At 52.9% G+C, this 25,981-nt stretch overlaps 10 protein-coding genes across 10 annotated transcripts; 4 read left to right on the top strand and 6 right to left on the bottom strand.

Annotated features, from left to right (window-relative positions):
• Positions 1-2,440: 2,440 nt before the first annotated feature.
• Positions 2,441-4,005, top strand: SPBR_04214 (uncharacterized protein; the record flags this gene model as incomplete). Its single annotated transcript, XM_040762497.1, has 2 exons — positions 2,441-3,874; positions 3,931-4,005. 2 exons carry the CDS (start codon positions 2,441-2,443, stop codon positions 4,003-4,005), a joined length of 1,509 nt encoding a protein of 502 aa, XP_040621502.1.
• Positions 4,006-4,900: 895 nt separating this feature from the next.
• SPBR_04473 (uncharacterized protein) lies at positions 4,901-5,488 on the bottom strand (the record flags this gene model as incomplete). The annotated part of the gene is made up of 1 exon (XM_040762756.1): positions 4,901-5,488. The coding sequence occupies one exon, from the start codon at positions 5,486-5,488 to the stop codon at positions 4,901-4,903; it is 588 nt and encodes a 195-aa protein (XP_040621501.1).
• Positions 5,489-5,831: 343 nt separating this feature from the next.
• On the bottom strand, positions 5,832-6,695 carry SPBR_09174 (uncharacterized protein; the record flags this gene model as incomplete). Its single annotated transcript, XM_040767300.1, has 3 exons — positions 5,832-5,973; positions 6,279-6,567; positions 6,647-6,695. The coding sequence occupies 3 exons, from the start codon at positions 6,693-6,695 to the stop codon at positions 5,832-5,834; spliced, it is 480 nt and encodes a 159-aa protein (XP_040621500.1).
• A 3,603-nt stretch (positions 6,696-10,298) lies between these two features.
• On the top strand, positions 10,299-12,046 carry SPBR_04176 (uncharacterized protein; the record flags this gene model as incomplete). Its single annotated transcript, XM_040762459.1, has 3 exons — positions 10,299-10,751; positions 10,802-10,910; positions 10,992-12,046. 3 exons carry the CDS (start codon positions 10,299-10,301, stop codon positions 12,044-12,046), a joined length of 1,617 nt encoding a protein of 538 aa, XP_040621499.1.
• A 386-nt stretch (positions 12,047-12,432) lies between these two features.
• Positions 12,433-13,641, bottom strand: SPBR_04292 (uncharacterized protein; the record flags this gene model as incomplete). The annotated part of the gene is made up of 2 exons (XM_040762575.1): positions 12,433-13,299; positions 13,447-13,641. The coding sequence occupies 2 exons, from the start codon at positions 13,639-13,641 to the stop codon at positions 12,433-12,435; spliced, it is 1,062 nt and encodes a 353-aa protein (XP_040621498.1).
• A 2,403-nt stretch (positions 13,642-16,044) lies between these two features.
• On the bottom strand, positions 16,045-17,040 carry SPBR_04348 (Feruloyl esterase B; the record flags this gene model as incomplete). The annotated part of the gene is made up of 2 exons (XM_040762631.1): positions 16,045-16,650; positions 16,978-17,040. The coding sequence occupies 2 exons, from the start codon at positions 17,038-17,040 to the stop codon at positions 16,045-16,047; spliced, it is 669 nt and encodes a 222-aa protein (XP_040621497.1).
• A 1,037-nt stretch (positions 17,041-18,077) lies between these two features.
• SPBR_04044 (protein transport protein) lies at positions 18,078-22,050 on the bottom strand (the record flags this gene model as incomplete). Its single annotated transcript, XM_040762328.1, has 14 exons — positions 18,078-18,122; positions 18,190-19,086; positions 19,183-19,340; positions 19,395-19,455; positions 19,498-19,532; positions 19,587-19,755; positions 19,819-19,908; positions 19,966-20,096; positions 20,184-20,258; positions 20,310-20,516; positions 20,568-20,643; positions 20,713-20,967; positions 21,184-21,754; positions 21,842-22,050. 14 exons carry the CDS (start codon positions 22,048-22,050, stop codon positions 18,078-18,080), a joined length of 2,979 nt encoding a protein of 992 aa, XP_040621496.1.
• Positions 22,051-22,763: 713 nt separating this feature from the next.
• Positions 22,764-23,361, top strand: SPBR_04469 (apoptosis regulation protein; the record flags this gene model as incomplete). Its single annotated transcript, XM_040762752.1, has 2 exons — positions 22,764-23,141; positions 23,221-23,361. 2 exons carry the CDS (start codon positions 22,764-22,766, stop codon positions 23,359-23,361), a joined length of 519 nt encoding a protein of 172 aa, XP_040621495.1.
• Positions 23,362-23,692: 331 nt separating this feature from the next.
• Positions 23,693-24,293, bottom strand: SPBR_04468 (uncharacterized protein; the record flags this gene model as incomplete). The annotated part of the gene is made up of 4 exons (XM_040762751.1): positions 23,693-23,823; positions 23,900-23,962; positions 24,126-24,141; positions 24,231-24,293. The coding sequence occupies 4 exons, from the start codon at positions 24,291-24,293 to the stop codon at positions 23,693-23,695; spliced, it is 273 nt and encodes a 90-aa protein (XP_040621494.1).
• A 568-nt stretch (positions 24,294-24,861) lies between these two features.
• SPBR_04438 (cytochrome c oxidase subunit 6b) lies at positions 24,862-25,567 on the top strand (the record flags this gene model as incomplete). The annotated part of the gene is made up of 3 exons (XM_040762721.1): positions 24,862-24,907; positions 25,174-25,286; positions 25,511-25,567. The coding sequence occupies 3 exons, from the start codon at positions 24,862-24,864 to the stop codon at positions 25,565-25,567; spliced, it is 216 nt and encodes a 71-aa protein (XP_040621493.1).
• Between the last annotated feature and the right edge of the window lie 414 nt (positions 25,568-25,981).

The following is a 25,981-nucleotide window of genomic DNA, read 5'->3' as shown; positions in this document are numbered from 1 at the left end:
AGAAAGGTTGGGGCAAGCAGAGAATATGTAGGTGGGAGTGATATGCAGTGGATGTGTTGGGGCAGGTGCAGCGGCTATGTAGGATGCAGAGGCCCGATGCAGCTTGGGCACATTGGATGTAAAGTCACTTTGCAAAAAGTGGCTGTCCGCACCCCGTCCACCGAAAGAATCTGGGAAAATCTGGGAGAATGTAAGAAAATCGAAGAAAATCGAAGAACACACCGCAAAGCCGGGACCAGCGTGATCAAATCCCAAGGAGAGTGAAGGAAGACAAGGAAGACAAGGAAGACAAGGAAGAGAAGGAAGAGAAGGAAGAGAAGGAAGATTGGAGATGGCCGGGTCCCCAGAGGAAGCAAGAGAGGCATGTCACCCGCGTCTAAGATGGCCCCATCACCAAACCCTTGTCGACTAAACAACGACGAACGTCCAAACAACAGACGGGGGACGAAGCCAAGCGCCAGGCCAGACCGACACACCATGGAGCCCGTGGACGCACGCCTATTTGCACCACTGGAGCGCATGGTTTAGACGCGTTCCGCAGGGGCCAAACGACCTGGCCGGGAATCGACCAAGAAGAAAGACAGGAAGAGTGGGGAAAATAAAGAAGAGGAAGAGCACAGACCCCAGAAGGAAGAGGCGCGAAGGATTCGAGAACGGCGGGCATGTGTCCTAGGAAAAGAGGAGGGGAGAGCCTGACGAAGGCCGGTGAACGATTGGATATTCAAGAGCGAGACGAGAAGCGAGGTGTGGGGAACGTACGATGTACATGAAGGGAGCACTCCATACAGATACGGAGTATATGCAAGTATGTGTGTGTATGCTGAAGAGGAGGGTGCGACGAGAAACGACAGATATGGGCGGCTGGATAAGACGGAAGAGAGAGGCAAGTGTGTATCCAGGCAGCCAGGTTATCCTCGACATCAGAAGCACGGCCTCCTTTGTAATTTGTTGTCCTCCGATTCTGTCCACATTTTCCATCACAGGGCCTGCATGTCATCAAAATCAAAATACCTCGTTCGAAACACACGACACTCCATACATCGTATTTTGAAGAGGGAATGCTGGTCATGCCACCCAAGGTCTAGAAGCGCCCAACCCTTGCACGCTGCCCCGTCCTGTCTGATTTTCGTCTTCCTTTTCCGTCCCTTCCTCTTATCACTTTTGCCCGTCCTTGCACACCAAATGGGCACTGGATACATGGGGGCCTTGTGTTTCTTGGGGCATTTTGGGGTGAGCTGGGGCCACCAGGATGACATTTGAGCCAACAAGGGCGACAGATACGACGCACTAAGCTAGCCACTCAAACGCCAGCGTCTAAATTCGCGTTCCATGACACCGTACGTCGGACGTCGCAGCGGCTGCTTGGCATGGATGCAGCAAGGTTTTTGTTTTGTTCCTTCTGGGTTGATTTGGGTTGAGTCTCTCTGCTTGCTTATTGATTCCCCCCCGGCCTAAGCTGCCTCTCACGCCCTCGACCCTTTGCCACAAAGTCCTTGTTGCCGCATGCTGGATCCATCTTACAGGCACATGTTGTGATCACCCATCGAGTTTGTATCTTGCTCCCTCGTCCCAGCTCTCAGACGACTGCGGTGTGAGTTTTGTTCCTGTGGCTTCGGCTTGGGAGAGTTCCTTTCGACTGGTTCTCGGGATTTTTGTCGACCCCGCCCCTTTCCCAGCACCCATGTTTGGGCACAAATCAAAATGGCGATTCTGTCTCAAGAGCTGCGGCCTTTCGGCGACCGTCCACACCTTTCGCCTCTCCTCTATGTCTTCTGTGTTTTGACATCGATTCTCAGTCCAATCCGATGGGTCGCTTTCGACACTAAAACATTAACCGCCGTCTGAAAGCACATGAGGCACAGCCAGAAGGATCGGAGCGGAGCATGGCGTTGCTCTCGTCACACTCCATTCGTTGTATCGCTTCTCGTCACATCACCTATCGTTCGGTCTAGCCAATCCGCGTGCGCCTGCAGCGCGAGAAGCGCCGTGGCGGCAAAGGATTCGCGTGGAATGGAGTGAATGGCTACAGTCGCCGGATTACGTCGTATTGGGTCGCTCTTTCCCCCAACCCCACTGGTCACTTAAGGTTGCATGTCGCACCCACTTAGTGTCCCCTTGCCCCTGCAGTCGCACCAGCCAATTGTAAGCGGCCTTGCTTGTTGCCAAATCCATGTGCATGTATTGCATACATCGTAATTACACTCGCTGACTCGGCCCTGCCTTTGCCAACCCCATCATTTTGTGTGTACGTCCTTTGCTTGTTCTCTACCGTCCCATCCCAAACAACATCAACTGGCTGGTAGACGACTGGGCTGACTCTGCGGCTACAAACTATGGAAAGACCCACACAGTCTTCACTGCGGTGTCGTTTCGAGGTGAACAATTACCGACTTTCGGCTGGCCCCGGTGGACCGCCATTTTGGCCGATCGTCTTCACGATATGACGGATGCCAATTCGAAGTGGCCCTGCCTGGCCCCCACAAACGCTCTTCAGGCTCCGCCTCGCCGCAACGACGGCCGCGTCATTTTGCACTTTGACTATGACTGCTTCTATGCGCAGGTTGTGCAGAATCGCGCGCCCAGCGGTGCTCTGATCGGCCGGTGCGTCGGCGTCACGCAGAAAAGTATTCTAGCAACAGCAAACTACGAAGCCCGACGGCGCGGCGTGAAGAAGCTCATGCGCATTGCCGAAGCTCGCCGCATCTGCCCGGACATTGTTCTCGTCGATGGTGAGGATTTGTCGCCGTTTCGCGACGTGTCTAAACAATTGTACCGACTGGTGAGGGATGCCGTTGGCCCCACGTCCCCCGTGGAGCGGCTAGGTCTGGATGAAATGTTTGTGGATGCCACTGCTCTCGTGGATGCGAACCTCGAACGTATCCTGGCTCATCCTGACAAATTTCGTCCACGAAATGACTTGTTTGTCATGTCCGATGGCGCCGACGGACCTCGAGGATTCATATTTGATACCGGCTCGTTTGCTGGCTGTATCGTCGGAGACGAGGACAAAGATCTGAAAACTCACGTCGCGCCGTCAAAGGAAGGTTATGCGAAGATGGACCTCCGTCCTAATACACGCATGCGGTTGCTTTTGGGCTCGCACCTTGCTGCGCATTTGCGCCATCGCCTCGAGCACGATGCCGGCTACACAGCGTCAGCCGGCATTGCCACCAGCAAGCTATTAAGCAAACTCGCGGGGAAAGTAAACAAACCGGAAAACCAAACGACCCTATTAAGTGCTGGATGGACCGGTGATGTGGAAGCCAGTGTCGATACCAGTGCCAACACGGATGTGGAGGCGAATACCGTGGTATGGCAGTTCATGGATCCACTTCCGCTGCGCAGCGTGCCTGGTATTGGTTTCAAGACGAGCAGTCTACTCAGCAGCTATTTCCTCTCTACCCGACAAGACGTACATAAAGGAGAGACGGACCTAAAGGCCCATCTAGGAGAAGACGGCGACGAACGACGGCGGGGAGGAGAAGACGCCACAGATGATGATGACTCTCCTGTGGTAACCGTTATGGATATCCGAACGTCCCCCGGCATGTCCCCTCGCCTTCTCGATTCCATCTTGGGTAGCAACAGCAAAGAGCATCGCCACAGCACTGCGAGCACACCATTGGCCTCAACCGGTAACATTCCTACGGGGTTGCGCGTATGGCAACTTTTACATGGCGTTGATGAGGCTCCCGTCCGAGGCGGTCGCGATTTGCCCAGTCAGATCAGCATCGAAGACACCTACACTGGTCCCCGCCAGGGGGCACTGCGGCCGGATGCTGCCACAGCCGTTGCCAGTGAGCTTCACAAGCTGGCCACATCACTGCTACGGCGCATGTATGTGGATCTTCTCGAGCCCGCGCCGGCAGGTGAAGTCAGCTCGAGAGGCACACAAAATGTCACATATAGCATGGCTGATGGTATCCGTAGCCCTCACTCATCCTGGTTGGTTCGGCCACGAACATTACGCTTAACGCTACGACCCCAGGTGCCACAATCGAGTGACAACAAAGAGCCAGGCAATTATTTTACGCGAATGAGCCATAGCCAACCGCTGCCCGGATTCATGCTCAGTCTCACTTCAACGCCCAAGCACATCGTGGACCGCCTAGTAGCGGGGAACCTAGTTCCCATGTTTCGAAAGCTGGCCGCATCAGTTCAGATGGGAAAACGGACCAGTTCCGAGTCTACCTCCGGACATAGTAGCGCGGCCTGGACCGTTAGCTTATTGAATGTTTGCGTCACCAATATGACCCCAGTCGCTGGTCGCGGAGGCGATATTGCAGCAATGTTCAAGCGGCAACATAACGGCTCAAACAATGGTGATAGTCTTGATAATAGCCTAGGAAACCACGATGGCCCTCGATTCGAGTACAACGACGACCGCATCACTGCTGGTGACAATAGTAGCGAAGGAGACGCTAATGATGGAGATGACGATGGCTGGGGTGTAGAAGAAGATGCTGGGGAGAGCACTTTTGAGAGATGCGAGAAATGTGGCCGTTTTCTGCCCTTATTTGCTCAGGCAGCACATGCTCGGTACCACATTTTAGGAAGCTGAAGAGCGATGGTGCCTTTACAGCCACCCTCTACTTCAAAGAACCTAGTCAGATAAAGAGTGTAAAGAACCACTAAAGCAAGAAGCGAAAAATAATAATGTAAATTTCCACATCGAGCACAAGCCCATCTGACCATATTTATACTATACAGAATTGGTACCTCAAACACCTGCAACAGTTCACCGATCCATAAAATCCTTGTCTCCATTTTCCCTTGCCATAAAGATCATTAAGTTAAACGGAATAGCCAAAAAAAGTAAGAAAGAGCCAAAATGGGAGAAAAGAAAAAGGCAAGAGATATGAAGCCAGTAGCCGGTTTTCCTGTCAACCAACTATGCGTTTTATCTTGCAAAGGCAGTGTTTGGCATGGAACGGAGCTGGTGTTCCAGCCTTTTATTTCCCTCCAGGAGATCCGATAACCAACCGGCAGCCGTTGTCAAAACAAGACTCTTGCTCAAGTTACCGCCCTGCAGTCCCGGCACAAGAATGCACAAATCTTCAAAGCCAGTCTTGATGAGGGTACGGCGCTTCTGTTCGCTCTTGATATGGTTTTCGCGCTTCTGTTCCTCGGTCAAGTTCTCGCGAGGTGGTTTGGTGGGGGCAGCTGATCGTCGGCGCTTGCTTGGTGTAGAGCCCGCGCCACCGGCATTGGCGCCAGAGTCGTCCACAGATGTTGGATCGGCGGCAGCCGGGAGCAAGTTTGGCGGGGATGCAGAAGCTTGGGATGGAGGATGGCCGTTTGTAGCAGTCTTTGCTTTCCGTTTTCGCAGTTTTCCGTTCTTCGTAAACCCGGCGCCAAAACCCGCAGAGTCACCCTCACCTTCCCCTGCAACACCGTTGGCCGATAGCGTACTCTTGTCGTCGATGTCCTGATCGGCCTCATCACCATTTGTGCCTTTTCCCTTCCGTCGCTTACGTGGCGGTGCCATCGCAAGTTGTCCGTTTGCATCGACGTCACCCAAAGATGATGCTGTTCGTGTCTTTAAATTCAATGCTGTAAATGAAGATTCATACGTGGGAGACGACGGCCGAGTTGCGCCTGTACTGTGGTTTGGCTCCAAGCACTCCATGGACTTGAAATGAACGCTCATTAAGGCCTCAGTCGTCTCCTTGTCAGACCGAGGTGTAAATTGTTTCTGTGCAAAACTTTGATCTGTGCCCCATAGCAGCCCTTGCCGGTGCACTGTTGGCGCCATGGGTGAGAGGGCCACTTGTTGACCGGCAGTTCCGTCGGCCGATAAGATCAGACTGGAAGTTTGCAAAGAGCCTAGGTCACTGCCCGCGCGGGTTGGTGCTCTTGGGGAGGTTGACAGGCGCCCCGCACCAAGTTGTGAGCCACCAATGTGGCCAACGGGCGGTAGCAATGCCGATGGTGATGCGGCAGATGTTGCAATCGATTGCGACGAGTCCGGTGCTAGCGCAAAGTCGCTGATACTCTGGTGCGGTTGGGACATATGGAGGCGCTGGCCGTAGTTAAAGCTAGAATGGCGTGTGCCGTGTTGCCCATTCAGTAAGAGTGTATTGGCAGCTGCAACGACATCATCGGATGGAGACTGGTCGACACCAACGTTTGCCCCCGGTAGCACAAACGACTGCCCTGAGCCGGAAGCAATATGAAGAGGGAGGGCGGGCGAAGAGTTGGATCGAGAAGCGGATGCCATCGCCGCTTGGTGAGGCGCCAGGCGCGAAGAAGACATTTGCCCAGGTCCAGACCCAAACATGGGTAGGTTGTCGTAAACATCTTGGGGCAAGACATGGTTGCCCAGAGACGCGTGCTGAAGGTCCTGGGGTTGGCCAAACGACGAAGACGATCCTACGAATTGGGGGATGTCAATCCAGTTTTCTGAGTGAATGGCATTGCCTGTGACGTTGTCGTTTATGCGGTCGTCGGACTTCATATTCTCGAACCAATTATTGAGGTCATTTTGCTCGGTGTCAGAGAGGAGCGGGGCGCCGGGTGCTGGTTCGGGGGCGTTCTGGAGGAAAGGAAAGTCGTCGCCAATGGAGTCTGTAGGTGTCAGATGAGTGTCAGATGAGCGTATGTAAGATGACAAGGCAATGAGGGTACAAAACAAAAGGTGACCTACACCCAAAAAACATAGGCGACTCTGAGTCTATATGCCGCCCGGAGGCCATGGCTTGGGGAGGTTGCTGTATGCTAAGCATGGGTTTGACGTCTCTCAAGACTGAGGCGGCTAGAAGGTGAAACAGCGGCGATTGTGCCCCGGATTAGCAATAGTGACAGGACAACAGGCGCGATTGGAACCAGGGTGATGTGACCTACAGCGTATGTAGAAACGATAGGAGTGAAATTTGTGTTATCCTGGCAGCCCACGCAGTCTCGGCCGTGACTGAGGGCTGAACTGTCCGGCAGGGCCGTACAACGCAGAGGCCAGGACGGTAATGCTATGGCAGAAATCCCCGGGTCGTTGGACAACGGCGTTGAAATTGTGTGTCGCAGATGATGCGGCGCGAATAGTGCAGGTTACGTCGCAGGGAGGATGCAGCGTCTGCGAAGAAATGCTCAGTGCACAGTCAAGAGAATCTGGCAGTCGTCGGTATATGTTTGTCGAGTGTCGGGCGCAGAGGCAACAGCAAACGGCGCTATGAAATATCCAAAACCAATCCCGTCAAAGAACCAGCCCGATGATATGTCGCTTGCGTTGTCTGAAGCCGGTGCGTATCGTCGTTGATTTAGAGAGGTCGTGAACTCGCGCAGGTGGTGGTTCGTCTTTTTGACCAAATGGATACCGTAATTTAGAATGGGGGCATGGGCGATTGGGGCGGACGGGCTGCGAGCTGGAAGAAGGATAACGTCGTCTCGGGGACAAAAGATGGCGATGGTATTCAAAGAACTACCAGAAGTATAAGTTGGTATTGATAGCGAGAGTCGAGCCACGAGAGTTGGACGGTGAGGAAACGTGAAGTGCAAACGCTGTCGCGGGGCGAGGAAAATTGTGCGCATGTGAAAGGTGAACGGGAGGTGGGCAAGAACGAAAAGATGGGGACGAAGGCCAGACTTGCTTTGTCGTGCGGGTTTTGCGGGTGTGGAGAGGGCGCGGCAAGCGAATGGGGGGCCGTCTAATAACATACGGAGAGGCACATACTGTGTACAGAGACCTGAGCAGGCAAGCACCACTAATGTGTTGTAATACGGCCAAATTAGTTGGTAATTACGACAAGTCTTGCATTTTTTTTGCTTTGGGGAAGGCACTGGGAAATGGAGAAAACGGGGGCAAGTGGGCTGACGGCACGGAACTGTGGGCGGGCAGCCAGCAGTGGTCGTAAGGCCGTTTCCAACCAGGGAAGGAAGCGCTTCGCAGTCTAGCACGCTTCGGGCTAGCCTCGTCCGCAGGGCCTAAGAATAATATGGAGCACTTCATGGGGAACCAACACGCGCTGACGCGGTATGTTTGAAAAGGACCCTAAAGTAAAACAGCCCAGACAAAGACGTGCTAAACGCAGCCCCGGACTTGAAGTGGACAAAGGCCAGCCAGCCAGCCGATAAGAAACACGACGATATTCTCGTTGCTATCGCAGGTACTTTTGTCTATTAGCTTCGTAGAGAGACACCGTGTAATGAACGAAGAAGTACGGAGAAGGACGGGGAGGAGAGTGAAGGAAGGCGGCAGGCGGTTCGCAAGCCCAGACTGGACTGCAGATCGTGCGGGAAGGGAGGGCGGGGCGATGGCAGAGAGTTAAGTGCGCCTGGGGAACGAAAAGGCAAAGGCGCATTAAAGATCTGGCGTTCTCCGCACCATACTCGCTAAGGCACGGATTCCCGTACAGGGACGGTCAGCGCCAGATCAAGAAAAAGAAACGGAAAGCACTCCAAAAAGCACACGACAGCGAAAGGGCGGCAAGGATGACGAACGGACGAGTCCAGGAGGACCAGGCAAGGGCAATATCAGCTAATGTTGCAGCACACAGGGGTTGATGCACGGACAGGCCAAGCTGGCAGGGGCAAAGTCTTGTCGAGCAACAACCTGGGATCGGCAACAAGAGAATCGAAGGAGAAAGACGACAAGGACGGTCCCTCGGTCGAGGGTGCAAGAGAAAGGTAAGGAGGCACGTCGAGGACGGTATGAGTGTCTGGAAAGCCAACGCAACACTTGATGTACGAATTGTAAGAGCTCGTCCATCTCATCCGAAGTATTTTAGCAGACATGTCTTGGTAAGGCGGTTCGTAGGACGTTTCTTCAAGAGGCCTACTGTCATCTGTGGATATTGCGGGGAAGCAACAGATCCTCTGCTAATGGGGCATGGACCGGTTAGGGCACAAAAGCCACTTGGGGAGACGACACCTTTCATCCCGCTTCCCTCCCCACGCCAAAGCATGCATGAAAGGCGGCGGCATTACCTCGCACACTTGAAGAGGAGCGTGGCCTCAGCGGCCGTTGTCAACGGGCTTCACATGCTTTCGGCTCGCCTCCCTTCTGTGTCCATGTCCCCGGACACCGATTCATATAAATAATACACCGGGTACGCGTTGTTCTCCAGGCACGGTGGTCGCACAGCTCCCCAAGACATATGTTTTTGTCTTTTTTTGGTTCATAAAATATCCAACAGATTAAAACAGACGGGTTGGCTCTGGCGTACGTGGCGAATTCAAGCACTGTTTTGCAGAGCCCCTCGCTGGCTCTAATGTTCCCCGTTTTCACATGCCACCGAGAAGAGACAACCGCCGAGCCGACGCTTGCCGAATTCGGGAATGGCGTCTGTGTGTAATAATACCCGTCAAATGCGACTGTTTCTTCAGCTGCGGAAGTATGAGCTACTTTGGTCCCATTTTATTTGCATGTACTAGAAGACAGAAAGAGTTCCAATTCGTCGACGCGCTTCAATGCTGACATGGGTTGTGACCACAGCTCCTAATTACTCCGTGCTCCTACATACGTTGGGAGTTCATAAATTGTGCCGCAGGAGGGACTCCTCCTTTGTTCGGAGTAACTTTTTCAAACGACGAAGCGCGATCCACTTCTCCCGTAGACAACGACAGGAGCGCTCCTTGTCAAGCCGCTGCCCGCCGTTAAGTCCCGAAACACCACAACCTGCTTATTAGAACCCGCCCCCAAGCCTACGTCGTAGACGCGACGCAGCTAGTGCCCCCAAATGGTGGAACTGGCGCTTTCTTTCACGTGCCAGCCGTGACGGTAAGACGACCCCGTCCTCGACGAGCATCATGAACACGGACCACAACCGCAGACCACACTCATACGGCAAACGAACTGCGACGGGTATTACGCTATCCGGCATTGAGGCCGCTTCGAACGCTGTCCCAGGTCACGGCGTGTTTTGCTGCCACAATTGCTATTGCGGCCGTGGCACTTCCCTGTGAACTTCAATGTGAGTTGCACGCATACACGTACATTTTGCGTGTGCGCACTTGACGCCACAGTTTGCTCGTGAACGCGTCAGGTCCCTTCCTCGCCTGCCCTGGCCTTCCTTGGTACATCGAGTCGGCCCCGAGAGCGCCGTATATCAACCTGCGGAAAAGGGGCGGCGAAATGGTGGATGGCAGCACTGGGTACATGTGAGCATGGCCCGTACGGGGTCAGACCCAGTACCGACCGTCCCTCGATGCTACTCTAGTCCGAACTGTGGTTTCTCGCATCTTTGGGGTTGTTTTATTTTATTTATTTATTTTAAAAAAATTGGCGCTGTTTACGAAACTAACTGCTACAGACTTTCTTTCCCCTTTTTGCTTCACCCTCACCCTCCTCCCACGATACGGGAAACATGTCTCTAACGGCCCATCCGGCCGCACCCTTTGCGGCCTACCGGTCACCGCAAGGGCCGCGAATACTTGATCCTCCAGCATGGTCCAACGCAGCATCAGTCCCGCAGCATGGCCGCTCCAGAGCAGGCCTAGACGCAATCATCCCGCCTCAGCTTCGTCCGCTCGTGAGGGCCTATCTACTTGGCTATGCATCTAGTGTCGCCCCGCGTCTTCTCACCGTATTCCTTACATACTTCACCGCGCACCGCCGCCGGCGTCGGGGTCTCCCCCCTGTTCAGTCTGAAAAGGCGTCTTTTGCATATCTGCGTGACACGGTGCGGCATATTCTAGGTGCTGGGCTAGAATGGCGGCGCTTCCCGACATTTTGTGCCACACTTGTTGGCGGCAGCACACTTCTCGAGGTACACCACAGCTCTGCTTTCTCTAGCCCCGTTGAGTTTCAACTCTTTCCCGTAAACAGACTCTATCTGGCTTGATGCACATGCTAACTCGGGCCCTACAGGTCCCTTTTTGTAAATTGCTGGCACGGTATGCACCGGGTCTCTCCATTGTCGCGCGCGCACGGCTCTCTCGTTGGCTTGCCTCGTTTGTGGCTGCCTATGGCGGGCTACGTCTCCTACAACTGGGGCAAACGCCAGGATTCGCGAGAACTGTTGTTGTTAATTCCGATGTCAATTCTACAACTCAATCAGACAAAGCCGATGGCACCAAGACAACGGCTATCGCCGGTGCTGCCACGCCGGCCACCCAATTTACCAACGTTACCATACCATATGCAGGTCGCACCCTTGATCTGACGCTCTTCGCTGTCACGCGCGCGGTCGATGTCATTGTGGGGGAACTATGGGCACGCCACAAGGCTCGGCGAGTTGCCGCAGGGTCATGGTCGAGTCTGGAGGTTTTGATTGGCCGCCTTATCGATCCAGCCATTTTCTCCATGTCGTCTGGGCTGGTTATGTGGGCATGGTTCTATGCTCCGTCAAGGCTACCACATGCGTACAACAAGTGGATCACATCCGCTGCTGCTGTCGATGCTCGCCTCATTAACGCTCTCCGCCTCTGCCGTAACAACCAACTGCAGTATGGTAAGGATTTGGGGCCCGATGCTCGTGTTCTTGAAGGCATGTCGCAGGACTACGGTTGGCCGCTCTCCTGGGGCGATCCGGCAGTAACCGTACCTTTTCCTTGCACCATGGTCCACATGGATTGCGGTCCATCGTGTGAGTATCACGCATTGATGCGCATGTGGCGGTCGTGGCGTTGGTCCATGGCCACATATCTACCACTGAGTTTGCTGCTCGTCCTTCGCAAGCCAAACAGGAATCCTCGCGGTGTCTTAAAAGCCATTCTGTCAGCCATACGCTCATCAGCCTTTCTTGGAACATTTATCACGCTCTTCTTCTACGGGGTCTGCTTGGCCCGTACTCGCATCGGACCACTCATTCTCGGCACGTCTGTCGCGGCTCGCCAGACCATTGACTCCGGCCTCTGCACTGCAGTGGGTTGTGGCCTATGTGGCTGGAGCATTTTGATTGAGCGTGCCAGTCGACGCAAGGACATCGGTCTCTTTGTGGTACCACGCGCCTTAGCTACTATGTTGCCCCGACGCTATCCCCTGGACAAGCAGTGGCGCGAAACATTGGTGTTTGCAGCAAGCACTGCCGTTGTCTTCACGGCCATCCAAGAAAACCCCAAACGTGTGCGCGGCGTCATGGGCGGGGTCCTCAAGACCGTTCTCATGCCGTAAGTTCATGCATGTTGCCCTTCGGCTCCCCAATTTCCCATATTTCAGTCCTTTGTTTCTTCCGTTTCTTTCTTTTGCGTCTTCTTTATGGACGTTTTATTCTTGCATGGTTTTCTCTCATCTTTTATATTTTATTCGGCGTTGTTCTTAATGTATCCCTACCAAGATACACGCACAGTTCTAGAATAGATGGTAACGTGACGGTCAGGTCCTGAGGTTTTCAAGGCATCGTGATGCATCAAGTCTAGGCCGAATGGCTGATTAGGCAAATGGATATGGAAAACTTGCACAGTATTGTATAAAGTAATAAAACGCTGTTCGGTTTCTTTTCATTTTCTTATTTTTTCTCTCGTTTTTTGACTTGTCTACAACGGCACAAGCTCTGCCATTTACGACCGTAGCCATGAGCAGACACCCAAGACAAACACGCACACCAACAGATCAGATCGCACGGTACCAAATATCTGCCAATACCGCATAGCAATCTCCACATTACGCTTGATGGCAGGTGGCAGAAATCCCATAGCCATAGCAACGATGCCACCGGCAAAGGTACTCCCCGCACTGCCGCCACTAGCATCTCGTTCTAAGAAAAGACGACTCGTTAAAAGGATTGTCTCTGCGGTGGCGAATGCGTAGAAGAAGTAGCGCTTCTGGAGAGCAAAATTGTCGGCTGCAGGGCCGTGAACAACTCCGACAGATCCTACAGCATGTTCTGCAGAGGCAGCATCGCGCTCAATTCGCGTACCGGTAAATGGTGTAGCAAGTGCGACGTAGAGACCAAGGGCAACAGCAACGGCAAAGTGGACAAGACGCCACAGTGCTGCCGACTTGCTTGGCTTTGCCAGAGCCTGCTGTTGCTGGCCTGGGGGCCCCATTCCTGGAAACGCAGGGAATCCAGGAAAGCCGGGTCCCATGCCCGGCATACCAGGCATACCAGGGAATCCAGAACCCGGTCCGCCTTGTCCACCTGGCCCGCTTGCGGCTCCGCCCATAGACAGCATCATCTGGGATAGCATAGCAGTGAGCGGATCACCATCAACACCTTCGCCGCCGTTGCCACCAAGGTCCGGGCCGGCCATTCCTCCAACCCCGAAAGAATCGCCGCCGCCACCTGGACCATCACCAAAGGGAAAGGGGTTCGTTGGCTGTTGCCCTCGTTGCTGCTGCGCAAGCAGCAACTGCCGCAGATGTGCGTCGGCAGCGGTGGCATCATGTGGTGATGAGGTGTTGGTCGGCCGTGGCGTGATAGTAGGCTGGTAGAAGTGGTCAGAAATGTCAACCTCGTCTGGGTCGTCATGCTCCTGAGAGCTGGTTTGAGTCGCACTCCGGGGCGTTAATTGGGGAGGATCTAGTCCATTATGTTAGCAAATTCAGTGGTGTTCGCAGCTCTCTGAAACCACCCTCTCATCTCCAAAATCCAAGTGCCGTGACTTTGAGTGCTCACCCCGTTGTATTCCTCCGCCAAGACCGGAAATCTTGTTCAGTCTCGTTGAGCCACTGGCCTTGATCTTTGCCTCGCGGCGTTCTTTGCGACGGCGCGCTTGTGCGGCGGCTACATCTTCAGGGTTTGGTGATAAGGACGCGTTTTCTGCCATGGCGAAGAAGACTGTCGATTTGTGCCACAAGGCCACTTTCGGAGTAAAACCTAGTCTTGGGACGTTGAAGTGAAAGTCGGTCGTCTTCGAAATTTGGCTACCTAAGAGGATTGGTGCCAAGGTAATATCTGCAGTGGGTGGGTTGTGGGTTAAGTGCTGTCACGTGGCGCGAGTACTCACCTATGTTTTGGTGTAATATGTGGACTCATTTTTTACAACATACGACATACGACGTAATACTGTCACTCCACATTGATTCTTACAGCTTTCCTACCCTCGACCGTTCCAAAACATACTGCTCACCAGCACAAGCGTATTCAGTTGTCAATTTTCCACGGCGGGCTTACGACTTTCCTGTCATCAGGCTAATAATCAAGCGTCGTGAATTTGTAAGTTATGAAAGTCAGCGGGCGTCTCTACGCACGATGTGCTTGCCATCGCATTAGATGCACTCAACGGTTGAAAATCTCCGTCCATCAAAAGGCGGGCATACGACTCTGGCCCCTTAGGCAACATCTGTGTCAGTGTATGCCCAGGCACCGTCCTGCGGCCTACAGCCTCGTAAGTTCTCCCAATATTCGAGAAGAATCCTTATGGGGCTGCCAGCATTGCGAAGCACATCTGAGATTAACGACGTCCTCGGTGCACAGATAACCCAGCTACCGCACGAATAGGAGGAGCCCTAGAATCATCGCCGTGAAATACCGGTCTGTCCGGTCCCAGGCGGCACCTAGCACGCCCTCAGACCAACTACTAAGTAGGGATATCTGTGGTTGGACAAACTTGGTTGTAAGCGCGTACTAGAGCTAACAATAGTGAGGCGCGACCAGCCTGCGGCCCAGGGGCCTTTCCTTTGTACAGCGGTTACCAACACGCTCTACGAACGTCTGGAGAGACGGACAGGATGTCATTTCCTGCGGCCATACGTCGATTTTTGCCTCGCGCAGATCGGCCGTAGCAGGCTCTCTTGGACAGGGTCCGAACGGTGATGACAAGCTGCTAGAGCTTGAAGTACAGCAAGTGCCCGGTTGTATGAAAACCAATGCAGTTTGCGCCAGTAATGACCACTTTTCCCGAAAGAACCCAATTAAACTGGACGGCGATAAACACAAACTTATCTCGTAGACACGCTATGCAAGATAATATCACTGGCAAGGGAAAGACCTCGATTAGGATAGGAGTGTTTAGGCGTCGGGCTTGCTGGCATCCTCGGAGGGCCGTGTCCGACGACGCGGTGTCTCCCGTATAGCCCTTCGCCAAGCCAAATCTCTCGCTACTCTAAACAAGACCGAGCAATTTGATCATCGCGGGACTAGCACGTTGAATGTGAGCATATAGTTTGCTTATCCTGCTCTCTATGGTCGTGTCACTTACTGATGTCACAACCATTGCTGTCATGAAGCAGGCCATATCCCCTGTCGAGCTTTTCTTCGGCGCCGGATCCGACGAGCCAGAGTGGTGTCTTGACACGTCACTATTGCGCGATGCCGCCTACCAGCACGTTGACCATATTCCACCCTGGCTTCCTTCGATACAAAACGCCTCTTACACCGGGTAGGCAGAACAGCCACAATGCCCTTCTGCGCATGACAGAAAGCAGGCGGCTTTTGCTAAAACTAATCCGGCTTCAGGATCTAGTATCAACAAACCCCACCGTCTACTCGTCCGGGCCCTCGCAGTCGCGCTTTGCAAGGGCAAGCAACCTCGACTCTTGTCTGACAGATCGACAGCCTGTTTCCAGAGATTGGTCCCTTACAGATAATTCAAGTTTCGTATACGACAGCTTCTATGGTGCGCTTCAATTTAGCTGGTGCTCACGTTGCAGACAATCGACTTGCCAGGGTATTACAATTCCCTCATATCTTTGTCGCAGCTATCAATCTCATTCAAACAAACCCACGCGGAAATAGCTTCCAAGTTCTATCAGCATACGCTTATCGAAGCGCGTTACAAGTTACGCGGACTCTCGCGCATGATGGGCAACCTGGGTGAAACTCCGCCCGACTTCCATCCAACTTTTCTGTACAGCCGTCTTTCTCGAGACATATGACGGCAGACTTCGCTTTTTGGCTTTTGCATTCCAATGTAAGGAATCCTTACAGGCGTGGAACACTTGGGAAGTCTCAGTTTATCCCCCAAAGGGACCACCAGAAAACGACAGCTCCACAAGTTTGACTTGTGGGCTAGATTCGTTGTCGCCGCAACTGTATTGCGAACGAACGCATTAATATCACGAATGGCTACGCATTGAGCTCCCGGACACAACCCAGATCGTCCATTGTCAAGCTGGGACACTGTGTATACTATCCTGTATTGTTTTCAAAGGGTGGCACCAGTACTCAATGACGAGCATGTCGAAGCCGTAAACATGACACTCGTTAGCCCGTCCCTCTCACTTTATCGTTACACGATACCAAACCACTTCAGGTCTTCTTGCGGGTGCACTGGCACCGTGTGGCCAACGCCCTCGGCGGAGTAGGCCACAAACTTTGTTCCGTCTCCAAATACCATTTCAGTGTACCCGGCCTGCGGTGTCGCCGTCAAGTTTTTCACGTACGTCACATCAAGCAAAGTACTCCATTCCTTGATCTGCTCCTGGAGATTTAGGTAGCTCACGAACGTGTCGGCATGTCCGTGCCACGTGGCCAACCGAGGGTAGCTGCCATTCCATCCTGGATACATTGCGCGAACCTCGGCAGCCCACTCGGCGCCACTCTTGACAATACGGCCAGATGCACAGTTGGGATTTGCCGTAGACGGGCTCGACCCTGGGCTCCCTGCGAGGCATCCTGCTGCAACTCCCGAATAGCAGGTAGCAGCTGCGATTATGTCCGGATAAACGGCCATCATGACGTTGGTCATCATGCAACCAGACGATGAGCCGGTAGCGAAGACCTTGGCCGGATCAGCGCCGTATTTTGAGATTGTATAGCGGATCATGTTGGCGAGAGTCTGGCTGTCACCACCGCCCTCGTGCATGAGAGATTTCTTGCTGGCGACATCCCAGCACTTTCCAGTGTTAGAAAGGCATTTCCGCTAAATAAGCTAACTCAGTAGCCATTAGATGTGTCCTTACATTATTATCGTGCGTTGTCGTTGGGTATATAACAAGAAATCCCTTAGCGTCGGCCAGTGTGGTATATCCAGACATCTGCAAGTACTGCTGTCCTGTTCCACCACAGGTGTGCATCTGTGTAGGTTAGCAAAGTATGTAACAGAACCAATTCTTTCACGTATTATACATACTGCAAGTATGACAGCTGGATTAGTGGCTAACTTGTTGGGGACGTATATCGACATCTGCAGCCCTGTCGGGTTATCACCGAAGTTGCTCACAGACACAAGAGCCGCTTGCGTGCTGGCAACGAGCGCGGCCGTGGCCAGTGACAGGTGCTTCATAGTTTTCATAGAGAGTAAATAGTAATATGACACTCTGGATAGAGGGGTTGGTAAGGGGACATTGAAATTTTCGCTTTTCATACCCTCGCTTCGACATATGCGCCTCGTAACAGGGGGCAGGGGGGGGCAAGTGTTATTTTATACACAAAATTTGCGAGCCTCTTCTCCTTTGGATCTCTTTTGATCTGCTATGTAATTTTCCTTGCGTCTCGATATTGATTTGTATTTTTATTATGTTTTTTTGATTAAGTTCATTTACACTATTCCTTTATACCTTTTTTTCTCTGCCCTTATCCCCCTTCTGTAGTACCAATTACTTCTAAACAAATTTCACCAACAAAATATCCCTCCCACAGCCCCGAAAATGAGCATATTTTACAAACGACCACAGCAGCGTAAGCGATAAGATGGATGGTGGGTCCCCGACGGTCCGAGGACATATTAGAAACAAAACCAAGCCGGAGAGGGTTCGACAAGCCACGGGATTCGGCATCGATGTTCGGAATTGATAGAAACTTTCATCGGTGGCAGGAATCGAGAATCGGCATCTATGGCTAATTTGTCCTCCTCTATCTACAAGAGGATGCTTGCACCCATTTTCCTTGGTCAATAGAAGGCTCCTTATATTCCCGTTGATATACCTGCCAGCCGTTTATATATTAAGCAAAATAAGCAAAATAGATACATAAGTTATATTTGGTGGCCCGGCTATTCACCAATTTGGCGAAGCAAGAACAGTTAATTTCCACGGGATGACACCGGAGCTTGGGCTTTAAGCGGCAACCCTGTCAACTAAATATGTAGAAAATATACAGGTCAATACTGGTGACCCTGGAAACGGGCATCCATATGGAGCATACTGCATGGATTTAAGGGGGACTATAAGACCATGCTTCGATTGGCTTATTCTATTTAGGGCACCTCTACATACAATCCGCTATTGATCATGGGACATTTTGCATTCCTTGCAAACTACAGACCTAAAATGCGTTGACTGTCGGAGTAGTCCCTTGCCGCGTCAACGGCTGAGATGACATCTACGGTGTAGCCTTACTCATTGCAATCAGGCGCTTGACTCCGACCTATGCAAATAAAACCATTAGTTCATAGCACGTTATGAAAAGGAGAGTTATTAAATGTGTAACATACCATCCAGTGACCGCACTCTTCCGACTTTTCACGGTGGATGTCGACCTGGAGCTTTTGGGCCGAGTCATAGGCCTTGCTTTCCAGGGCAATAGCGAGATCGTGAAGCTGCTGGATCGTATCATCCTTGACGAGCTCTGCGTTGTTGAGGTGATCGAAAAGAAGGTTTAGACGTTTCCGGGTGTCATTCACCTGCGGCTTAAAAGTTTCTGGAGCCCGAGCCGCGACTCGCTGTAGGTCGGATTCCAGAACCTGCACAAGCTTTTGGGCCTTCGGCGGGATGTGAGACCGATCGCCGGCAGGATATTTACTCTTTCGTAGCAGCGGACCAGTGGTCTGCGGCGGCGGGGGCGTGGCAGTTGCAGCAGCTGAAGGCGTAGCACGAGGGGGTCCACCAGCGGACAGATGAGGTCCAACGGGTGGCGGACCGGAGGTGCCAAGACCTGTATCAAAGGCTGGAGGTGCATATTGGCCTAGTGCTGCTGCTGGAGGTGGAGCATATTGGCCGGATGGTGTACGAGCAGAGCCAGGAGGAGGTTCGACTGATGCCCCGTTTTGCGTAAGTCCTGCCGGGGAGCCTTGTTGTGCAGATGGAGCGGGTGCGTATCGACTCGGCGGTGGTGCTCCTGTTGGAGGCGTATTGTAAGGGGAGTCTGTCCGAGGAGCCGGGCGGTTCATACTAAGACTCGGAGTACTGCCGGTGGCAGGGGGCGGTGGTGCGTACGCATTTGCGACTGAAGACGTGGGACGAGGCGGCGCATTGGTCGTACTTGATGGCGGGCCAACAAGAGGGGAACTCACACGGGGGGGTGCTGGACCCTTGGGGGGAGGGGGAGGCGTGGAGCCACCTCGGGAGCCAGCACCATAGGGGCTGTTGGGCGGCGGCGGGCCCGAGAAGGTCTGCGACCCGAACGGTGCTGTAATAGGTGCCACGCTCGGTGTTGTCTTTCGTATAGGTGCCTTTGTGACCATGGGAACATCATTCCAACTACCTACATCCTTTGCCTTAGGCGGGGGAGGCAGACTTGTAGGGGTTGCGTTGCGTGGAGGGGCACCGTATGGGTTAGCAGACGGTGCTCCGTACGCGCCGAGTGGAGGAGCATATGTGGAGGTCTGCTGTGGCGGAGCATAACTTTGGCTAATATACGATGGGGCTGCCACAGCCGGGTAGGGTCCATGTTGAGGGATACCGGCCGGTGCATAGGGACTGGATGACGCCAGAGGAGCTGGGGCGCTATATGGATTCGTCGGGGTGACGCCGCCTTGGACCTGGTTTGTCAAGGGCGGTGGCGCGGGGTAGCCAACACCTACAAGCGGCGTTCGAGTCGCTGGAGTCCTGCTTTGTCCTGCCGTGGTAGCACGTTGTACCGGGGCGGATTTCTGAATCGCAAGTTTGACACGGCTGCGCGCCAGTTCAGCCGCCTCGTAAGTCGTCGGGACGAGATCTAGGTACTTCTGTGCAACAGACATGAGCCCGGTGGACGCCATGATATCGGCGTACTCGATGTACTTGTCGTATAGCGATGCAAGCTTCCAGCCTGAAGCGAGAGTGGCTTCTGGGTCGCTGAACTTTGTAACATATCGGAAGACAGTGACCTTCTCGATGAACTGCTGCAGCGATTTGGCATGTACTGCGAAAGATGAGTCCTCCATATTGTCCTTGACTCCAGCTTTTTCAGCTTCTTCCAGCTCTGTAATCCAAATTTCCACCACCTTTTCTAACTTTGAGCCGATCAGGTAGCAAAGCGAGGCGTCTTTGCGCGAGCCAGCCTCAAGAACGCGATCGCCAAGACCTTCGCAAAAGTTAGGAAATTCGGCAGGTTTTGCAAATGTGCAGAGTGTCGCCAATGACTCTTTCCAGTTCGCCAAATCGGCGTTGTGGACGATATCCCAGAGGTCCTCGGAAATGACTGAGCCAAGCAGCCGGAGGTAGCTTGGCGAGCCACTGGCCTCAGCTAGGTATGCTGTCTGGACCTTCTGAACCAGGTCCTTGCCACCACAGTTGGCAATAACGAATGCGTCGGCGATGCGATTTTCCCGCAGGCAGATGTCAACAGCCCGCGTAAAGTTGCCTAGCATAACCGCCTTTGTTATGACGTCTTCCAGAGCAGTGTTACCCTGACCGAGCAGATGGAATGGCTGCGATAGCTTGACACCCTTTTCGCGAGACAGACCAGCCAGAAATTCGTCATCACCGTCAGCATCTTCCCCATCCCCAAAGAGATTGGACATGCGGTTTTCCTTTTTCTTTTCGCCAACCGCGTCTTTGGATGGCCCACTCTCTGCATTTGTAGCTGCTTGCCTTTTGTCGCCATCGGTGTCAGGAGCGTCTGTTTCGGCATCGTTTTGCGTAAAACCGAGCCGGCGAATGACTTTATGACGAGGGTTTTCGTCGATAAGAGTTTCAAGCACCTCCCAATCCGCCTTTTCTTGGTCGGTTTTGGCGCCCTCAATGTGCTGTTCGCAAATAGATTTCACATCACCCGACTGAAGAGCTTTTTCAAATTTTTCGGTGGTCGGGGCAACGTCAGAGTCAGCCGAAAACCGCTCAATATGAACGGTGGATGATTGGGGCTGCCCAGCGGGCGTGTCGTTCAGGGTAAAGTAAACAACTTTGCCTCCAAAACCAAACGCAGCGCCGATAGGCTTCAAGTACCAGTTTGGGGGGGTTGGCAGAGAGAAGTTCACAACCGAAGGAGATGCATGAGCAGTTGCAAAAAAATCTTCGGCATCCATACTGCTCTGCGCTGCCACCTGTGCATCGGCCGAGTTGTTCGTGGTCTGTATCGTCTGTATGGATATCTTCCCGTCGAAAGCAGCGGTGGCGCTCAGATTTGGGTTTTCGGGGTTGAAACGCGTCAAAAAAGCCCAATTGGTCCCCTCTTGAAGCTCACCAAACATGTCACCGGTGTTTGGATTCCACACTAAGGTACGGTTGTCTTTTCCACAGGAGATCATTATATTCGGGTCCTGTGTACACCACGAGAGAGACAGTACGCCTTGCTCATGGCCTGTTAGTGTCTTTTCCGGGGCATTGGAATTGCGCAGGTTCCAGAGATAGATCACGGGCGTGTTGTCGTCGGGGGAAGCAGTGACGAGCTTTGTCGAGTTCGTTGGATCCCACGCAATGGCACTGACAGCCTTACGGTTGTTGTTCAGTGTCAAGGACGCCTTCTTCGTCTTGACGTCCCACACGGTTACCAGTCCACCAGAACTACCACTTGCTAGTATGTGGGACACCTTCTTGTTCCAGGCCAGACATTCGATGTCGTCCACACGGGAGGCAGCGGCGTTACCGAGCCGGAACGGGTTCTGGATATCCTCAACATTATAAATGAAGAGCTCGCCGTTTGCGCCAGCCGTCGCGAGGATCTGGGGCTTCAATGGGTTGAACTGGACAGCCCTAATCGCGCCGCTATGCTTTGTAGCACGTTCAATATGCGCATCGGAAGCCCCGGTCGCAAGCTTTTCGGCATCCCAGAGGTCGAGCGAACCGTTCTCCAAGGCACCAGCAATGATACCGCGTGGATGGTCGGCATCCGGCGGGCCCCAAGCAATGTCGTAGAACCTGTCATGAGTAATTAGCGCAACATTACAGGTACAAGAAAAGCACTCCGCACTAAGAAAGCCCCATAGTGATGGCGGTGAGACTTACCTCGAGTCCGTGCTGATGCTGTGGATGGGTTGCAGCTCGATTGCGTGGCCCAAGCTGTCTAGGCTCAGATCCCAGATTTCGAGCTTTGTCTCATCGGAGAAGTCAGCATCGACAGCGCCGGCGCGAGTCCCGCTGACGAGAAACGGCTTGCCAGTGCCAGGCGACCATGCAAAAACCGCCGTCCGCGGGATCTCCCTGAGATGCACCATTCTGAAACGGGGAAAAGAGGGCGGGTTGATGGATGCAAAAGGAGATCGAGTTGCCGGGGTGGTAGCTTTGAGTAGGGCGGGCTGGAGGTAGCTGTGAAGGAGGGAGGAAGAAGTGTGATGGGTAGACGAGAGGTAAGGAGCTGGGCTTCGAGACGATGCGTAAAAAATCTACGACGTAGTCTCCCAGGGAGTCGACGACAAAAGGGGGGTACGACCGTGAGCAAGCTTCGAGAAAGAGCCAGCCTGGTCGATTGCGGATGAAGTAGGGTAGACGGGATAAGAAGTATGTCGTAGAGCAAACTCCAGACCCTGTCTCGATTTTGGAAGTAAAGGTGTGTGTGTCCTGTTCTCTTGGCCCGGTCGTGGGTTGCCAAGGCCGTTGTGGGAATGATTGAGTTGTCTGCTGTGTTGGCCTTTCTGGCATGTTGCCAGGGGCCAACGGGCAATCTCACGTGACAGCACTAGCCACCAAGTATGGCTGTAGCTTTGCCCCACAACTCCAGCACAATTGCTTAGTTCTGATAAAAACATATATTACTGGACGTTGGAGCTTAGTTTGTGCCTGGCCTGGCCTTGTGATGTTTTAATTCTGAAATCCCGTTAACTTGCACTTCCTGTCAGTTGCTCCAGCGTACATTACCCGCCCCCCTAGATAATTGGACCCGAAACCTACGTTGGCGGGAAAGCAAACCTCTTTTGACGGCCGTTTGAGCATGACGGACACATCCCGGTGGAAGGCCACGGTCTATGTGGGCGGTCTTGGGCCGCAGGTGACCTTGGCCAATTTGCACGACGCCTTTATACCATTTGGCGACATTGCTGATGTTTCGCTCCCTAAAAACGATAGGCATGGTAAAATCGACCGAGTGAATGGCACGAACGAAGACAGCTCTGTCGCAGACGCAGACGCAGGCACTAGTAGCCACCGTGGGTTCGCATACGTCGAGTTTGAGGATGCCGACGATGCTACAGAGGCCATTGACAACATGGACAAGTCAGAATTTTTCGGTCGGAATATCAAGGTCATGTCTGCCAAGGCACCTAAGACATCAAGCGAGGGTTTAGGAAGCAGAACGGCTCTCTGGAACCAGGTAGGTGCATTCCTAACCACACCCCCGATGGCCATTCCATTTGCGTCTTGCTGCACATCGACGACTAACTGTCTATTAGGAGGCTTGGATCGCACAAAGTACTGCCGCTGAGGATGGACAATTAGCTACCAAGCTGGGCTCTGGTAATGACCCCGAGGCAACAGAGGACTCGATGCAAGGGCTTGAGGGCCTGGATGTTGCTGGACCGAGACCAGAATGAACGGGCGAGGAGAAGCATGGCAGGTAGGATGCGGTCAGGATACGCTTGCAACATGGTTTTGTCGCGATTTGCATTACGGGACCGAGTCGGGACTAAATACGCTGCTTGGCAATTAGCAACATCGGAAGAGGACAATGTTAGACCGTGGTCAATTGGGCCTGATGTAATTCGGTTTGGCCTAAGTGATATATACGCGTACAAAGAGGGTGAGCAGACGGCCAATATTTAGTCTTCGTCACGCCCCTTCTAAACACAATGCAATTCGACTCCCATGATCTCCTTCCCCAGGAAACACCCGCCAAACGAAAGCTACCGGCTGCAGCAGCTAGCTTTAGTGGTGTTCGGCCTCTGCAACGTGCTCGGCGGCACGGTTCTGGCGCTTCAGGCGGATGGTGCCGTCAACAAAGAAATGGCGGACGGACGAGTAACCGGCAGCAAAGACGGCAAAACCGACGACGACACCTGGCGCATTGTTAGAAATTCGTTCGAAATCCGGACTCCTTAAGTGCTGATGCGGCAACAGTCGCAAGGAACATACCAAGGGGAATAAGCTCAGCAGGTATCTTGCGCAGCCGGCGCAGTCTCTGCGTGATGGTATGTGCTACATGACATAACAGTTAGCTGTGCCTTCATACTTCCATTGCCATCTTGATTTTTTTGTCCTGCGGTATTGTCGCTCCGTTTCCACCAAAAGCCAATTCAATCAATGCACCGTGCCGGCCGTTTTCGTTATCATATGTAGCATTGTTTCGATCTTCACATACCGGCTTGTTCTTCCTTCTGCGCATTGGTAGTCAGCATCACATGAGCGGTGGCCTCGGCTGTGGAGAGGCAAGTTGAGAGAATTGGTGACAAGAGTGAAAACTTACAGGAACAGGTCGCATCAGGCGAAGTGTAGGCCGGAAGGCCTGGAGAGCCCGGGTAGCATACATACTGACGTATGAAGCAAACAAAAGACAATGGAAATTTGGTTTAGATACAGTTGTCGCGAACAGGCGGCGATGTTGATGGCGGTGATGGCGAAAAGCAAGAAAAAGGGAAAAGTGAGGTCACCTTGTAGCTGGCTGGCTGGCTGTAGATTCCGAATCAAATGCGTCAAATTGGGGCGGGACTGCCTCAGCGCACCTGGTTTGCCAATTCCTGAAGCCAGCGCTACGGCTTTTACTGGGTTTCCATTCGTCGGCCACAAAGTCTGCCAGTTCTCTGGCGGGGAACGAATAAAAAAAAGTAAAATGGTATGCAAAGTACTGAAAGTAGAAAATGGGCAAACAATATCAGCCGACCGCCCGATGCGGCCTGAAAAGCAAGGCCGAATTCACCCGCTACCAGCCCATTATTCCGAGCGAACGAATCGAACCATTCCATCCCAAGCTGCATTGCTCGCAAACGACAGCTCGCTCACGTTCTTCATCTGTTACCATCCACGATCGCTTTCTCCCTGACCTCTCAGACCGACTCTACCACAGCAATCGCACCAATTGACATTACTTGCTATTCAAGATGTCTGACGACGAGCGTGTTACCAAGCCCTTTAAGTTCGTCACTGGTAAGTCGACCTTTTTCCAGTCGCAGATGCTCTTTCGCATCTGGATGAAAATTAATGAGATTCGTCGTATGACACATTTGCTAACGATTTTACCTCTAGCTGGTATGTTAACACCCCGACCGCATATGCTCAAACCGTCCTACAATCGCACTTTTGCTGCGATCGGCGACCGCGGGCATCGACATGCTACTGCCTGCCCCGACCTTATGCAAACCACTGCCGGGAGCATGCGACGACCTTCCAAACAACTGACGCGCTCTCTCTAGGTGTCGATGCGCGGTTCCCCAACACGAACCAAACCAAGCACTGCTGGCAGAACTACGTCGATTACCATAAGTGCATCCTGGCCAAGGGCGAGGAGTTCGCCCCCTGCCGTCAGGTTTGCTCACCCCGCTCTGCGTTGACATGACCGGGCTACACTTTTGCTTGGATTTGCTTGATTTCCCCACATACTTACATATTCGCAGTTCTGGCTTGCATACCGGTCGCTTTGCCCCAGTGGTTGGGTAAGTTGTTTATATATACACTCCTGTTTTGCCTAGGTGGCTCAGATGTGCGCATCACCGGCACCGTTTTTAACAATGCTAACGTGTAACTCCACAGTACAAGCGCTGGGATGACCAGAGAGAAGCCGGAACGTTCCCGGTCCGCCTTGAGTAAGAAGCTGGGAAGGCACATAGTTTGAATGTGGCAGCGCGCGTTGGTAGATACGTGGTAAAGGGAACATCATCAGGTAGCATTGGTTCGTGTTGTATCAATACACTGAATTTAACCTCTTTCGCCCGAGCCTTTGTCATAGTAGAAATCTACGGGATCCAATCTGAGATCTGTTATGAATATCCCACTATTACGCCCAGACTCTCACACTAGCCCGCGCAAAGGTTAGTTATTGACGGGTTTATGTTGACAGAGTCAAGCTACGCTGGGCGACATATCCGGTTCGAGGTTACTGCGTCGGCTGAACGAATCTGCTCACCTATTCTCGATGCCTTCTCGACAGACAATCGTGAAGTTGAACTCAGAAAGAAACTCTGCCCACCTCGTTTGACGTTTATTAAGGGCTTCTGTGGTCGT

This window comes from Sporothrix brasiliensis (genome assembly GCF_000820605.1).
Source record: "Sporothrix brasiliensis 5110 chromosome Unknown Cont16, whole genome shotgun sequence".
NCBI lineage: Eukaryota > Fungi > Ascomycota > Sordariomycetes > Ophiostomatales > Ophiostomataceae > Sporothrix > Sporothrix brasiliensis.
Note: the sequence above shows the minus strand (reverse complement) of the source record. Positions and strands in the feature narration are given on the sequence as shown.